We start from the raw sequence: 16,321 nt of genomic DNA on the forward strand, positions 1-16,321 counted from the left end.
TGAAGATGAAACGTGGCTGGGTCTTCCAACATGACAATGATCCCAAATATACCTCCTGGGCAACGAAGGAGTGGCTTCGTAAGAAGCATTTCAAGGTCCTGGAGTGGCCTAGCCAGTCTCCAGATCTCAACCCCATAGAAAACCTTTGGAGGGAGTTGAAAGTCTGTGTTGCCCAGCGACAGCCCCAAAACATCACTGCTCTAGAGGAGATCTGCATGGAGGAATGGGCCAACATACCAGCAACAGTGTGTGCCAACCTTGTGAAGACTTACAGGAAACGTTTGACCTCTGTCATTGCAAACAAAGGATATATAACAAAGTATTGAGATGAACGTTTGAGATTGACCAAATACTTATTTTCCACCATAATTTGCAAATAAATTCTTTCCAAATCAGCCAATGTGATTGTCTGGATTTTTTTTCTCATTTTGTCTTTCATAGTTGAGGTCTACCTATGATGCCAATTACAGGCCTCTGTCATCTTTTTAAGTGGGAGAACTTGCACAATTGGTGGCGGACTAAATACTTTTTTGCCCCACTGTATATCTCTAAACACTGCAGAATTCATCCGGCTGTTTCTGTCACATCATCAATAAACACCAATGACCCAGTGCCACTGGAAGCCATGCATGCCCATGCCATCAAACTGCCTCCACCATGTTTTACAGATGACGTTGTGTGCTTTGGATCATGAGCTGTTCCAAGCCTTCTCCACACTTTTTTTTCTTCCCATCATTCTGGTACAGATTCATCTTCGTTTCATCCGTCCAAAGAATGCATTTCCAGAACTGGTCTGGTTTTTTTAGATGTTTTTTGGCAAAGTCTAATCTGGCTTTTCTATTCTTCAGGCTTATGAATGGTTTGCACCTTGTGGTGAACCCTCTGTATTTGCTCTTGTGAAGTCTTCTCTTGATTGTAGACTTTGACAATGATACGTCCACCTCCTGGAGAGTGTCCTTCACTTGTCTGGATGTTGTGAATGGGTTTTTCTTTACCTTAGAGAGAATCCTGCGATCATCCACCACTGTTGTCTTCCATGGACGTCCATACCTTTTTTATGTTGCTGAGCTCACCAGTGTGTTCTTCTTTCCTCAGAATGTACTAAACTGTTGATGTGGTCACTCCTAATGTTGCTGCTATCTCTCTGATGGATTTGTTTAGTTTTAGAAGCCTTACAATGGTCTGTTTCACTTGCATGGACAGCTCCTTTGAACGCATGATGTAGGCTCACAGCAATAGATTCCAAATGCAAATACCACACTTAGAATCGATTCCAGACTTTTTACCTGCTTAATTGATGAAGAAATAATGAAGGAGTAGCCCACACCTGGCCAAGAAACAGCTTTTGGTTCAATTGTCCAATTACTTTTGGTCCCTTGAAAAAGAGGGGATGGCTACTCTTAAGAGCTGTAATCTCTAAACCCTTCCTCCAATTTGGATGTACATACCCTCAAATTAAACCTGAGTGTGCACTTTCAGCCCATATCCAATATATAACTATAGCTTGAATATGTTTTGGTAAATACCTGAAAAAAACTAAAATTGTTCCTGTGTCCAAATATATATGGACCTAACTGTATGTCAGGGTATAGACTGGTCTGCATATAATGTACAGTATGGGGTCAGGCATAGACTGGTCTGTATATAATGTACAGACTTTTCCATATATAATGTACAGTATGGTGTCAGGTATAGACTGGTCTGTATATAATATACAGCAGGGTGGATTTGATTTAAATCAAACTGATTTAAATCACAATTTAAATCACTAGTCAGTAAGGCTTGATTTAAATCCTAGTTTTCTACATAAAGACTAATTCTTGCTGGTATAACTTTAATATGCAAGTAGATGAAGATTTTTAGAATAACAACTTTTCATATTAATTTTTTTATCCCCAGTTTAATAGGTTAATCATTCATATTTGGACAACTTTTCTGTTGTACTTAGGAAGGAGAAAAATAATCATTACCTTAATAATAACAATTTAAATAGATTTATTCAACTGAAACAATAACATTCCAGCATATGTTATTTGCTTAAACATCCATGTTTGTTAACTAATTTGGCTAAACAAAATATATATATTTTAAGAAACTTAGACTGTCAGCCCCTTCCTCCTCACACTTAGTTTCACATTCTTCTTGTGCAGATCTATTCCACTCCAAACAATCAGAAAAATATTGTTTCTATTCACTGAACTTGTTGAAATTTAGCACTGAAGGGGTTGATTCTGTATTCATAGGTTTGTAGAAGTTAGGATTAAGGTCTTTTTCTTAATTCTGTTCCTGTTATAACATTTTTGCTGTGAAGAAGAGGCATGTGATCTCCGCTGAGTCAAATTCAGTTTTGAGAACTGCAAAAGTAAACCGAGCATCTGTGATAATATCTTGTAGGCAGAGAAACTGCCCAATAATCTTACAAAAACCTCTGGAAGAGCATGACATTGTGAATGGATTCATGGAATTTATTTACCAAAAAAATTAAACATATACAGCCTTATTCTACATAATTAAAAAACTAATCTTTATTTCATGATGGAATAACCTTTGGATGGTAATATATTTTCCTCAAAAAGCATTTTATTTAAAAAAATCTGATTTAAATAAAAAAAAAACGAATTTTTTTTTTTTTTTTAATCATTGATTTTTATACACCCTGATATACAGTATGGTGTCAGGTATAGACTGGTCTATGTATAATGTACAGTATGGTGTCAGGTATAGACTGGTCTGTATATAATGTACAGTATGGTGTCGGGTACAGACTGGTCTGTGTATAATGTACAGTATGGTGTCAGCTATAGACTGGTCTGTATATAATGTACAGTATGGTGTCAGGTACAGACTGGTCTGCATATAATGTACAGTATGGTGTCAGGTACAGACTGGTCTATGTATAATGTACAGTATGGTGTCGGGTACAGACTGGTCTGTATATAATGTACAGTATGGTGTCGGGTACAGACTGGTCTGCATATAATGTACAGTATGGTGTCAGGTACAGACTGGTCTATGTATAATGTACAGTATGGTGTCGGGTATAGACTGGTCTGTATATAATGTACAGTATGGTGTCGGGTATAGACTGGTCTGTATATATTGTACAGTATGGTGTCGGGTATAGACTGGTCTGCATATAATGTACAGTATGGTGTCAGGTACAGACTGGTCTATGTATAATGTACAGTATGGTGTCGGGTATAGACTGGTCTGTATATAATGTACAGTATGGTGTCGGGTATAGACTGGTCTGTATATATTGTACAGTATGGTGTCGGGTATAGACTGGTCTGTATATAATGTACAGTATGGTGTCGGGTATAGACTGGTCTGTATATAATGTACAGTATGGTGTCAGGGTACAGACTGGTCGGTATATAATGTACAGTATGGTGTCGGGTACAGACTGGTCTGTATATATTGTACAGTATGGTGTCGGGTACAGACTGGTCTGTATATAATGTACAGTATGGTGTCGGGTACAGACTGGTCTGTATATAATGTACAGTATGGTGTCGGGTACAGACTGGTCTGTATATAATGTACAGTATGGTGTCGGGTACAGACTGGTCTGTATATAATGTACAGTATGGTGTCGGGTACAGACTGGTCGGTATATAATGTACAGTATGGTGTCGGGTACAGACTGGTCGGTATATAATGTACAGTATGGTGTCGGGTATAGACTGGTCGGTATATAATGTACAGTATGGTGTCGGGTATAGACTGGTCGGTATATATTGTACAGTATGGTGTCGGGTATAGACTGGTCGGTATATATTGTACAGTATGGTGTCGGGTATAGACTGGTCGGTATATATTGTACAGTATGGTGTCGGGTATAGACTGGTCTGTATATAATGTACAGTATGGTGTCAGGGTACAGACTGGTCTGTATATAATGTACAGTATGGTGTCGGGTATAGACTGGTCGGTATATAATGTACGGTATGGTGTCGGGTACAGACTGGTCTGTATATAATGTACGGTATGGTGTCGGGTATAGACTGGTCTGTATATAATGTACGGTATGGTGTCAGGTATAGACTGGTCTGTATATAATGTACAGTATGGTGTCGGGTATAGACTGGTCTGTATATAATGTACAGTATGGTGTCCGGTACAGACACATCCCAGTTTTGGTGTGTTGTAGTGGATTGCACAGTGCTGTGAATAGCTCCACATTGCACCAACATACAGTCCCATGCCTTGCACTGGTGTGTACATGAGTGCAGAGCAGTAGTGTGGACAGGGTGTCAGGTGATAAGGAGCACCTACTGAGAAGGTAGATGACCCCGGGGACAGTGACAAAGCTCTGGACTGCTGAATGCTTACATTCTAATCACTGAAGGCTCAGGAGGTAGAGAGGAGCTGGCAGAGGCATGATTTCCTGAGGATCCTGCTCATCTCTGGACCATTTCCATCTGTGTGTTTGTTCTGTAGATCCTGTGTACAATGACTGTGCTGCATATATACAGGGCTCACCCTGGGAGAACAGTTCATAGGATGATAAAGAAGTGCATGTATGTGTGTGGCTAAGTATGCATTGTAAACATGGGGCATGGCAGCTGACATTGGAAGTATTGCTGCACTTCTCTGGTAGGAACAGATGCCAGGAATCCATGCCAAGTGCCAGATAAATGCTACCAGTGATTATGAAAACTCCTAATGCGAATTACACCCGGCATCCAGGACCAGAGAGGCGCTACTGTGCGCTGTCCATACATACAGATACTGAGAATTACACCCAGCATCCAGGACCAGAGAGGTGCTACTGTGCGCTGTCCATACATACAGATACTGAGAATTACCCCCGGCATCCAGGACCGGAGAGGTGCTACTGTGCGCTGTCCATACATACAGATACTGAGAATTACACCCAGCATCCAGGACCAGAGAGGCGCTACTGTGCTCTGTCCATACATACAGATACTGAGAATTATCCCCCAGCATCCAGGACTGGAGAGGCGCTACTGTGCTCTGTCCATACATACAGATACTGAGAATTACCCCCGGCATCCAGGACCGGAGAGGCGCTACTGTGCTCTGTCCATACATACAGATACTGAGAATTACCCCCGGCATCCAGGACCGGAGAGGTGCTACTGTGCTCTGTCCATACATACAGATACTGAGAATTATCCCCCGGCATCCAGGACCGGAGAGGCGCTACTGTGCTCTGTCCATACATACAGATACTGAGAATTATCCCCCAGCATCCAGGACTGGAGAGGCGCTACTGTGCTCTGTCCATACATACAGATACTGCGAATTACCCCCAGCATCCAGGACCGGAGAGGTGCTACTGTGCTCTCTCCATACATACAGATACTGCAAATTACCCCCAGCATCCAGGACCGGAGAGGTGCTACTGTGCTCTGTCCATACATACAGATACTGAGAATTACCCCCAGCATCCAGGACCAGAGAGGCGCTACTGTGCTCTGTCCATACATACCGATACTGAGAATGACACCCAGCATCCAGGACCAGAGAGGTGCTACTGCCATGTTTCCATAGTTTATTTTGCTGAGAAAAATACCCCCTGGCATTTCTGACTGTGGACATCTTGAGTAAGGGCAGATGATTCATACAGCATTTACTTCCTGGAATCCATCTGTCCTTAGCACGGGCATCCAGGCAGAAGGGTGTGCTTAGCTGAGAGAACCCCTCCTCACCTCCTGAAGTCTCCTGGGATGTATGATTAAAGGAATGCGTAAAAAAAAAGTTTCCAAAACTAGTAAATATAATATACCTTCCTATCTGTTTACTGATGTTAGTCAGCATAGGGATTATAGATAGTCACTCCCAACCTCATAGTTCTGCTTTGAGTATTTTTTTACCATAATTCATTCTTTGCATTGGGTTAAAAACCCTTCTGTGTCAAGAACCCCTCCCCCCCCCCCCCCCCCCACCAGCCCTTCTTAGGACCTTTCACACCAGCAGATTGATCGGGTCCGCCTGTCCTTTTTTCTGGTGGACCCAATTGAACCGTTCATTCTCCTCTATGGTGTGGTGGGTGTAAACAGATGTGTCCATTTATACCCGCCTATATCCAATCCAAACCACTAAAAACAGATGGCAGTCAGTTGTAAATGGACAGGCGGTTCGTTTACATCCGACCATACCCATAGAGGACAGTGGGCTGTGTCTGTGTCCGCTCTGCATAAGCGGAGCGGACACAGACCAGCCATCCATCTGCTCAGCAGATCCCCTGCTGAGCAAGCGGACTCAAAGCAGAAATGGCCTTCTACTTACCTGGACCTGATCTCGATCCAGCACCGTGCTATAGAGCAGCAGCTCTCTCCTCACTCTCTGCCTCACAGGGCAGAATGATAGCAGTGGAAGCCATTGGCTCCTGCTGCTGACAATCAAATCCTATGACAAGAAGGCTTGACTGAGCTCTGATGTCTGTGTCTATGGATGCTCAGTGTCTATGAGGTTCAGGATAAGGCCCACATGAGTGCTCTTCTAAGATGGGGCTTCCTATGGGGGCACTCGGTGAAGAGGAGGAGCCAGGAGTACTGATGTGGGACCTAAGAAGAGGAGGATTGGGGTTGCTCTGTGCAAAACCATTAGGCCCCATTCACACCTGAGTATAGTGTTTTTGTGCATATTTTAGCGCTTTTGTTTTTCCCATTGTTATGTACTTTTGCAAACCTTTGCAGGCGTTATTGGGCTTTTTGAGTTCTGGTGTTTTTGTATTAAAGAAAAATTTCATCTGTGACATCAATTGTTGCCACGTTTTGCCATGCCAGAAAAACACTCTTGGTCGTGCTACAAAACATGCTAAAGTGCATGTAAATGCGCAATTTGCGTGTTTCCATGTATTTCTATGGGAATGTAAACACGACAAAAAAGCATCAATCTGCCTGAAAGGAGCTGCAAACGTAACTCTAAAACCTTTTTGGGCTCCATGCGTTCTGCTTCAGGCGACTTGGAGTGGAGATGTGAACCATCTCCATTAAAGTCAATCGTTTTTTTTTCTCCCTGAGCATTTTGCAACTTCTAGCTTCACGCTACAAAACGCTCAGGTGGGAATGAGGCCTTACAGGGAGAAGATAATTATAACTTGTTTGATATTTAAAAAAAATTATGGTTTAGGATCACTTTAATAAAGCACAAGCAGACAAGCTCTTTTTTTAAAGCATGGATATATTGGAGAATTGAGATGCTTAATGCCATTATACAAGAGTGGACTGGAGTATACTAAATTATGTGGGAAAAACAGTTGAATAACCTACGGGTTACAAAAAAAAAAAAAAAAAAGCAGCTAAAGTAAAACTGATCCATAATTGTGAATTTAACTAAATGTCTGAGCTGTCAATTGAGCCCAAAGTGGAGAATTTCTGTCTGTGCAGCTGAGGCTCCAATTTTATCCTCTGGATTCTGATCCCTGCATTGGGAGTTGTCTGGCTCTCACATCTGTGCATTTATGTGTAAAGTTAATCCCGTAGTTCAGATTTTAGAAGCAAAAAAAAAATGTCTTGTTGCTTAGAAATTCTCAGTGAAGTCCTTGAATGATGCAATTTCTTCTTTTGTGAATTATATTCAGTCATCTCGTTGGTAAATTTAATTTTATTGAAAAACATAATAGATGTGAAAAGATTTATGATCGAAAAGACATGCGTATATTTGCCTTTCATGCAAATTTTCAGATTTTTGAAGTTCAATCCAACTAGAAGAATGGGTGAACGTTGTGTGAATAATTGTGATTACATTCTGCTAAGCAAATATGTGTATGTTTTATCAACCATGTTTCTGTCCCTTTTTTTTATATCTGTTATTGAAAAAAAAAAAAGAGTTAAAATGATCAAATAAAAATACTATATTGTCATTTATATTCTGCATTTGGTTGTATTGGCAGTATATGTAGTTTCTGCTCCGTATCCAGGAAATTATACGTTTTGGTGTTTTAGTTTGATGCGGAACTTCCCAACACTTGGTTTACCCGAGGGATTATAATTCTGTCTGGGGAAAAAACTGCAGATTATATTATGTGGTATGTGCAGCCAAATACAAAATACTACTGACTTGGCTGTGGGGACTGTTTATCTGCTAAAACATTTTTCCTTTTTTTTAAAATTTCATGTTTTTGACATTTTTATAACAAAGATAGAAACAGATGCAGTTGGAACAGGCAAACATTTAATGGAGTTTGTGATCTGTTGTCTGTAAATTAATGGTATAGGGTTATATGCAGGAACACAATTCTTTTTTAATATATCTATCTATAAATGTATATGTGATTTTGCGCACCCCTGCCGCCATGTAGCAGTATATCTGCTATAGGGCGGTGGGAAAGTGGTAAAAATAACAGACATATCATACTTACCTGCTGTGTTCAATGGTTGTGCACAGAGCAGCCCTGATTTCAGTCAGACTACACTCTTATGGTGAACAAAAGAAGTGTTTATTCACATTATCCATGTGCATGGACTTGTCCAAGGGAGGACTGGTCAACAGTTGCTCTTTTACATTTGGTTATTTATACTGTATAGGAGGCACAAATGTGGTTGGTCACCATTGTTAGATGCTAGCAGCTTGTCACCATATCTAACTTGGAATAAATGACCACGTATGGCATTTCACATTATCACTAGACAACAAAAAAGGTGCAGGGCAAGCTTTGACATATGTTCCCAAATGGCCATGTCATAAAACATTCTTAGCATGCTTGTTTTAGCTACTTAAGAAGTTTCTGAGGACTTCACGACCCACATTTGAACCACAATGTTTAAATCAGCAGTTACAGTATAGTTATGTATTTATTTGATATCTAAGGCCTACTTCCTTGACAGGGGTCCCTCGCCGGCTCTCTGGGCTCCACCCTCCCATCTGAGTGCCCCCAGAGCAAGCCGCTTCCTCTGGGGGCACTCATGCGCTCCCATAAGACACACAGAACGGGGCTCCACCTGCACCCACTCCTCATCACTGGCTTTGATTGACATGGCACCTGCTACTGTGTCTGAGCAAATGAGAAGAGAGAGAGCTGAGAGAGCTTCTTCTCTTGTGCACATTGCTGGATCGAGATTGGGCTGAGGTATGTATTTAGGGGAGGATGAGGGGAAGGTGCATGCAGAAGTTTTTTTACATTTCTGCATAGAATGCAGTAAGGTATATAAAAAAAAAAAACCTTCTGCCTTTATGACGACTTTAATTTGTTGCATCTAAGACTTTTTTCACCAGCAGGGGATCTGTCTGCTGATCAGAGCAGAGCAGGTGGATGACAGGTCTGTGTACCCTCAGTTTATACAGAGCACACATGGACAGAGTCCACACTGCTCTGTGGACCATCGAGTGTAAACCGACTCCACTGTCTGTCTACACCTGGCTGCCCTCCCATCTGGTCCACCTAGACATAGTGAGATTGATCCCCTTCCGTGTTTTTTTTTTTTTTTTCCTTTTTTTGCAGACTGGATCAGATTGGAGGAAGGCAGGTGTAAACCTACACAAATCTGTTTACATCCGCTGTTCCATAGGGGTGAAGGGAGAATCTGATCAGGTCCACCTGAAAAAATGACAAGCGGACCTAATTGGAATGTTTGTGTGAAAAGGGCCGAATGGGGACGTCACTTGATTTGTATGGGATGTTTGTAAGACATAGGAGGGGTAATCTAAACTGCATGAGACAATGACAATTGAATCAGTTTTGCAGAGATTGTTCCTTTTTATCTTATGGGGTTTCTATAGCTATATAATGTTAGTGAAATGTGTATTCTCTGCATATAGATATGAGATCATAAAGGCTATATTTCTTCTTTTTTGTATGTTAATATGACATTGATCCAGGACTCTCATTTATACTGTGCTGGAATGTGCCATTCCTTCTTTTTCCCTTTCTGGAAAATGAATAAAAATATTGCAACATAAAGACATAGGAAGCTACTTTCACTTTCAGTACATTTTTATTAAGGTTTGTAAAGGATACAAAACATAACAACACAACAACCTGTGCAAATATATGAGTAAGATGGATATGTGAATGAGTTCCAAAATAGTATCCATCAAACATCAAAATGAGAGTAGCTGAAGCATAAGTATACTGGATTGCATGCTAGCAGTACAATAATGATTAGCAATATATATATTTAAAAGTATAAATTGAGCACCAGTAGCAAAATAGAAGATGCTCATAGGGTTGTTGCAGAAATCAGGTCCTCTAAACAGAAAAGCATTGAGATGTGTGAACAGAGGTCGCCACAGCAGGGAGGCCAAGAAAAGTAGGAGAGTAAGCCTGGGTTCATACTGATGCGGTCTGGAATTTGCAGTGTTTTTTCTGTGCGAATTCCACATTGCATCAGAATCGCACCCCGTTCATTTGAGCCGCTGCAGGTGTGTATGTTAAGTTAACAACACGCCTAAATCGGTCTACAAAACGCAGTGCTATGTGCAGAATCGAATTGCATAGGTGTGAATACCCATGCGATCTGATTCTAGTGCGGACCCAAAAAAAGGTCCTGCCCCTTTTTGGTGCGGATGCGGTGCGATTTGAGCCATACATAATGTATGGCTCCAATCGCACCGCACACAATTCACATGTGATTTGCATAGGAATGCGGTGTGGTTCCTGTGCGAATCACATACGATGTACCGCACCACATGAGTGTGAACCTAGCCTAAGGCTCGGTTCACACTGCTGCGACCCCAAAGCAACTTCACATCGACTTCAATGCGACTTTATTTTGCAGCTTTGGCAAACCATAACAATACAGAGTGACATATTTTTAAACTTACAAAACCCTCTGAAGTCGCAGCCAAAGTTACTTAGATAAGATGGTACCCATTGAAATGAATGTGTTTTGACTTGTCATGCGACTTTCTGTTTTGAACATCACAGCCTGGCAATGCATGCAAAGTTGTAGAAGTGTGAACCAGGGCTAAACTATGTAGAAGAGAAGGAAAGGAAGGACTTTGTTCCAAATCAGGGACAGTCCCTCAAAAGTAGGGACATTTTGGGAGCTATGAGATACTGAGAATTCTATCCAGCGTACAGAAGACTTTCTGATGTGCATTTTTCAAACATACAGGATTAGAGCAGATAGTTATAATTATACCTGACTTACAAATGGCCACGGCCAGAAATGCCAAGGGGTGTTTTTGGTTGTAACATGACAAAATGTGGAAAAGTTCAAGGGGTATGAATACTTTTTCAAGGCACTGTTTTTTTTTTTTTTTTTTTTTTAATTTATCAGCACCCTCCGCTAATACTTCAACCAGGAGAAGGTAGTTCAATTTAAGGTTAAAGCGGAACTTTACCCTCTGAATCAACATGGACTATATTTAATCATTATGCTGCTAGCATTAGTGAATGGATAGGAAAGTATATAATATTTACTTGTGTTTAACTTTTTTTGGCATTTCTTCAGTTACAACCTAGTTTCCATGCCTATGCATCCCAGCAGTCTTCAGGAGGTGAGGTAAGGTTCTCAGCTCAGCCAATGCCTGAGCTAAGGGCAGATGGATTCCAGGAAGTAAGTTCTACATGAATCATCAGCCCATACTCAAGATGGCCACTGCCAAAATTGCCATGGGGTGTTTTTCAAAATGATTTCTCAGTAAAATAAAGCATGGAGACATGGATGGATGGAGGAGTTTGCTTTCAATGTTAATGAATCTTAATAAATTAAATAGCATTTTTGGTTTGTGGTGCTCAGATGCAGTGCAGTTCCTATTTAAAAGAGTTAGTTCACCTTTTCCCAAAAAACTGCCTCTACAGTTAAGGGGTGTCTATAGATAAAAAACAACTGTGCAGCTTTGAGTAAAGCCAAATAATGGTGTTGCTATAGGTGTAGGCCATTTATGTACTTCATGTAGCCTGACCTGAAAAGTCCCAGGGCTTTGCTAAGCAAGACTTGACTATCACAGGAGTGAGATCTCAAACACTGAGCTCAGAGCTACTGCATCAGGGGAGAGAAATGACATGTGAAGGGATTTGAATCCGAGAAAGAATTCTGTCCTGTGATGGTGAAAGTGAACAATAATAGCTATAAAATGTGTCCACAGATAAAGGCATTATACTCAAACAAACACATGGCACAAAATATTCCCATGGTGCATTCATTCTCATAATCCAAAAATACTGAAAATCTAGATTTGTCTTGTGTTAAAATTAAGTACACCCCTACATTTACCACCTTATTAAATTAGGACCGGGGTTCCACATTAGATGCCAATGAGAAGAACCTCTTTGGACATACATTATTCAACCTGTTTGTACAGTCTCTTTACTGACAAATTGAAGACTAATTGGTGCTGCGCTATCTCTAGGTGATAAATAAACTCCTGTGATGTTAATACCCCACACAGTGTACAGACTTGTAAATAAATATACATAAACCAAAAATTATTAAATAGAATGCACATGAAAACATCCAATTATTATTATTATTATTATACAGGATTTATATAGCGCCAACGGTTTGCTCAGAGCTTTACATTATAGTCAGAGACAATACAGTAACAATACAGTTCAATACAAGAGGGATTAGAGGGCCCTGTTTCTTGGAGCTTACAATTAGTGGATAATAGTAAATACCACCCAAACATAAAAGGTGTAACCTAGATACACCCCTAGAAATACAATAGGTGACTAAGGGTGAACAAAACACATAATTACAAAGTAAATATATATATATATATATATATATATATATATATATATATATATATATATATATGAATATAAACTACTTCTTTTTGAATTGTGCCCACAAAAACATGATATGATCCTATTGAGGATCCCAAAACTCAGTGATACAAATACAACACAAATAATATCCTGCAACTGATTAGTTGCTATAGGAAATGCTCCCAAAATGTAAATGTTCAAAGTGAACATAATAAAGGATAGGTGGAAGTGAAAAAATGAAATCTAAATAAATAAATTAATAAACAGTAGAAACTGCTGTGGAAAAATAAAATAAACTGCAAAGTAATTTCTGCAACACACATCTATTACTGAAATCCGCTGAAACTTACGGATTCAAGTGAGATTTGTGAAAAAATAAATGAACGTGAAATCACAAAACAGTGACCCCTAAATCAGGGGTATGTGAAACTGATGGGAAACAGTCTCTTTACTATTTAATATGAGGACAAATCTAAGTAATCCATTCATCTAATATCAAATTAGGCAGACTCTTCCACTACATAGTTGATGGTAGATCCAAAGGAGCTGATGGTAGATCCAAAGGAGTTGATGGTAGATCCAAAGGAGATTGTACAATGAGATCATCTAGTGTATTGTCAGCCTTAGGAGGTATACAAGTAGAACCTGTCTTATTTAAACCTTAGATATCTAGGGTCTGATGTTCTCTTTGCTATTGACGTGTGTGGAGTCATCATATGAAGATCAAAAGAGCTCTGCAACACCATCAAAAAGAAAGTTGTGAATGCCTGTGTGTGTGGCAAGGGATTTAAAGGTTTCAGAGTGGATCATAAAGCAAGAGGTCTTGATGCATGCGCATGCTCTGCTTTAAGGTGACTTTACTTAAATTTGTTGTCTCTTTCAGGTTTCTGATTCTCATCCCACAAAATGTTGCCTTTGCCCACTGGTCGAATGGGGGATCAATTGATCCTGGAGGAAGATCATGATGAAAGCTACATACCTCAAGAGCATGGTAACTTATAATGTAGATATAATATGTACATTGAAAATCTGAACTGCAGACTCACAGCTAATTATATGGATAAAGTCCAGATCTGAGAGTGGTTTTTTTTGCCGAAGACTTTGTATTGTTGTCAGTTTAGTTCAAAGATTTACAAAGCCCTGTTACCCTAGGTTCACACCTAAGCGGTTTCCGCAAATGCAGTACAGTCCATTTAACATGATTTCCTATGGGACACATTCACATCTCCGCGTTTTCACCCGGTGCATGTTTTTGGAAAGGGTCAAGGTCTTTTTTGAATGCAAAAAGTTGCAATTTTGGTTCTATAGACTTCAATGGAAATACTACAGAAAAGCATGTAGTGTGTTTTTGATGCTTTTTTTTTTTTTAGATGGTTTACGTTTTAAAGCTGTCTAGCAACAAGAAAAATAACAAAACTGAAAAAAAAACGCAAAACGTGGCAAAATTGCAATGCAGAAACGGCTCAAACGCAACCTGCACAGGTGTGAACCTAGCCTTAGACTGTACAGCCTGGTTGGTGACCAGGCTATTCTCTGCTGTAGTTAAGCAGTAAAGCTGGACCACCTTCCAGTCAGCTGGCTGTGAATGAACTGTAGCAGCAGCTCATCTGTTTAGTCACTCATCCATCTCTTTTCAGTTTTTTTTTTTTACGCTCACTTGCATGCAGTCCACCCAAATTGATCCTAATGCTTCTCCTCCTTCCAGTCTGAGCACTTCTGTATAGGGGAAAACAGGTAATTTCAGATACACCAGATTATCAGTTAAAAAGGAATTTAAATTCTGCTGGGTTGCACCGCAGTCCATTTGCAGTAGCTCATTCTCACATCATTATTTTAGTGAGGGATTCAACTGCTGTTGAATCACCATTAAGAAATCGTACATTCTACAGTAGTTCTTCATGTGCTTTCCAAAGACTTGTCTAGTAAGTATCAGAACTTCTCTGACTCCCTGTGCAGCCTATAACAATGTGTCTACAGGCTTAATGTGATATTAAAGTTCACATTTGAAAACATGTTACATGTTTCACGTTTTTAGAGTGGAACATGTAACATGTTCCCAATGCTGCAGCTGCTGCCTAATCCCCCTCTTCCCCCTGTGACAGCAATACAGGGGGAAGCTCCCCATACAAGCTGTCAGTTGTTTGAATCCGTGTGATCATGCGGGTCTCCGCCCACACTGCCACATCATTCATTCACAGAGTTATGTGAATGAATGAACTGCAAGTACTGACATCCTTTGTGGATGTCGGCTAGTAGTTCTCAATGAATTACCATGGTGTTGTGGAGTGCTGTGGTAGTTTATGGAGTCTTCCTGGAAGTGTTAAACTGTCTGCCCATACGAGGTGTGAGCACACAGATTAAACTGACAGTCTGCTGCAGATCTGCATGACACCAGCAATCTGCTGATCGCTGTGCAATGCTAAAAAAAATAAAAAATAAATGCACATTTTTTACCTGCAAAAATGTGCATTTATTATTTTATTAAATTTCTTTTTTTTAAAGTGAACTCATCCTTTACAGATTATTTAAAAAAAAAAAAATTAAAATAACAAACATGTCTTGCCTGTTCTGTGCAGTGGTTTTGCATAGAACAGCCTCGATCCTCCTCTTTTCGGGTCCCCCACCGGCGCTCCTGGCTCCCTGCCCCCATAGAAAGCCACTTCCTATGGGGGCACTCTTGCGGGCTTGCTCCTGAGCTGTGCTATTTGTGTTTATTTGGACACACAGCCTGGCTTAGCCCTGCCCCCTTGCTCTTTGCTCACAGCCCCAAGAGGGGAGAAGAGATGTTACAGAGTGCACAGCGCTGAAATGAGATTGGGGGGCCTGAGGGGGGAGCTGCACTCAAAAGGATTTCTACCATAAAGTGTTACCAAAGCCACAACAGTAATATCTGTCTCTATGTGCAGTAAAGCATGTTTTTTATACTCCCTGTAGAACCTAAGGGGTTAATCCTCTGCATTGTGTAAAAAGGATGTTTTAATCCTGTCTTCTCTGATCCTCTCCTTCCACTGACCCCAATCCATCTGCTGATAGTATAGAGGCCTAGGAGACACTCTGCACATGCTCTGTTGTGTATTGGTACAGATTTTTTTTTTTTTTGTTTAGGGGGTGCATGTGATCGGCACAGGGCCAATCGACACTGTCCAGACAGAGGGTCAGGGGTCATGCAACCTCACAGGACAGTCAGAGGAGAATGAAAACTCCTCCTGCAAGATTAACCAGTGCTCATCTGGACACTGATAGAAGTCACAAGACTGCTATGTACTGCTGATGAGAAAATGTATTTAGCAGTTTATATTTACTAAAATGATTGCCTTTCCATGTTCTGCGTACTGTGGAAGACCAGATATAGTGAATGCAGGGTTTATTAATACTTTAATGCATAGAATACATTAAGGTGTAATACCTTTTTACCTTTGCAACCATTTTAATAGGAAGAGTTTTCTGGTTTCAGGCTCAACATAGTGTGGTAAAGCAGGACTTAAACCAGAAGCATTTACATTGAAGACTTTCATTTCAGGACCATTTGTTACATTTTCAAGTCCTTAGTGGAGTTAAATTAATGTTTGTTTTTGACTGCAGTTATAAGAAATGAAGGTGCGGGGTGGCATTTGTTTTCTAACAAACACATTTCTAACTGTGAATGTGGTTTTCCTTTTGGAAATGAAATTCATTCCAAAATCCAGGTAC

At 40.3% G+C, this 16,321-nt stretch overlaps 1 protein-coding gene across 2 annotated transcripts in view; it reads left to right on the forward strand.

Annotated features, from left to right (window-relative positions):
• The window catches only part of CEP164 (centrosomal protein 164), a 157,025-nt gene that overhangs the window by 2,927 nt on the left and 137,777 nt on the right, over positions 1–16,321 (forward strand). For both annotated transcript variants that reach the window (XM_089678613.1, XM_089678614.1), the window contains exon 2: positions 13,515–13,622. In XM_089678613.1, the coding sequence (XP_089534739.1) occupies positions 13,538–13,622 (85 nt within the window). In that variant the 5' untranslated portion in view covers positions 13,515–13,537. The remainder of the gene's footprint in view (positions 1–13,514; positions 13,623–16,321) is intronic.

The sequence above is a fragment of the Staurois parvus genome, unplaced genomic scaffold (genome assembly GCF_062004578.1).
Source record: "Staurois parvus isolate SC_StPar_1 unplaced genomic scaffold, SC_StPar_1.0 ptg000207l, whole genome shotgun sequence".
Taxonomy (NCBI): Eukaryota; Metazoa; Chordata; class Amphibia; order Anura; family Ranidae; genus Staurois; species Staurois parvus.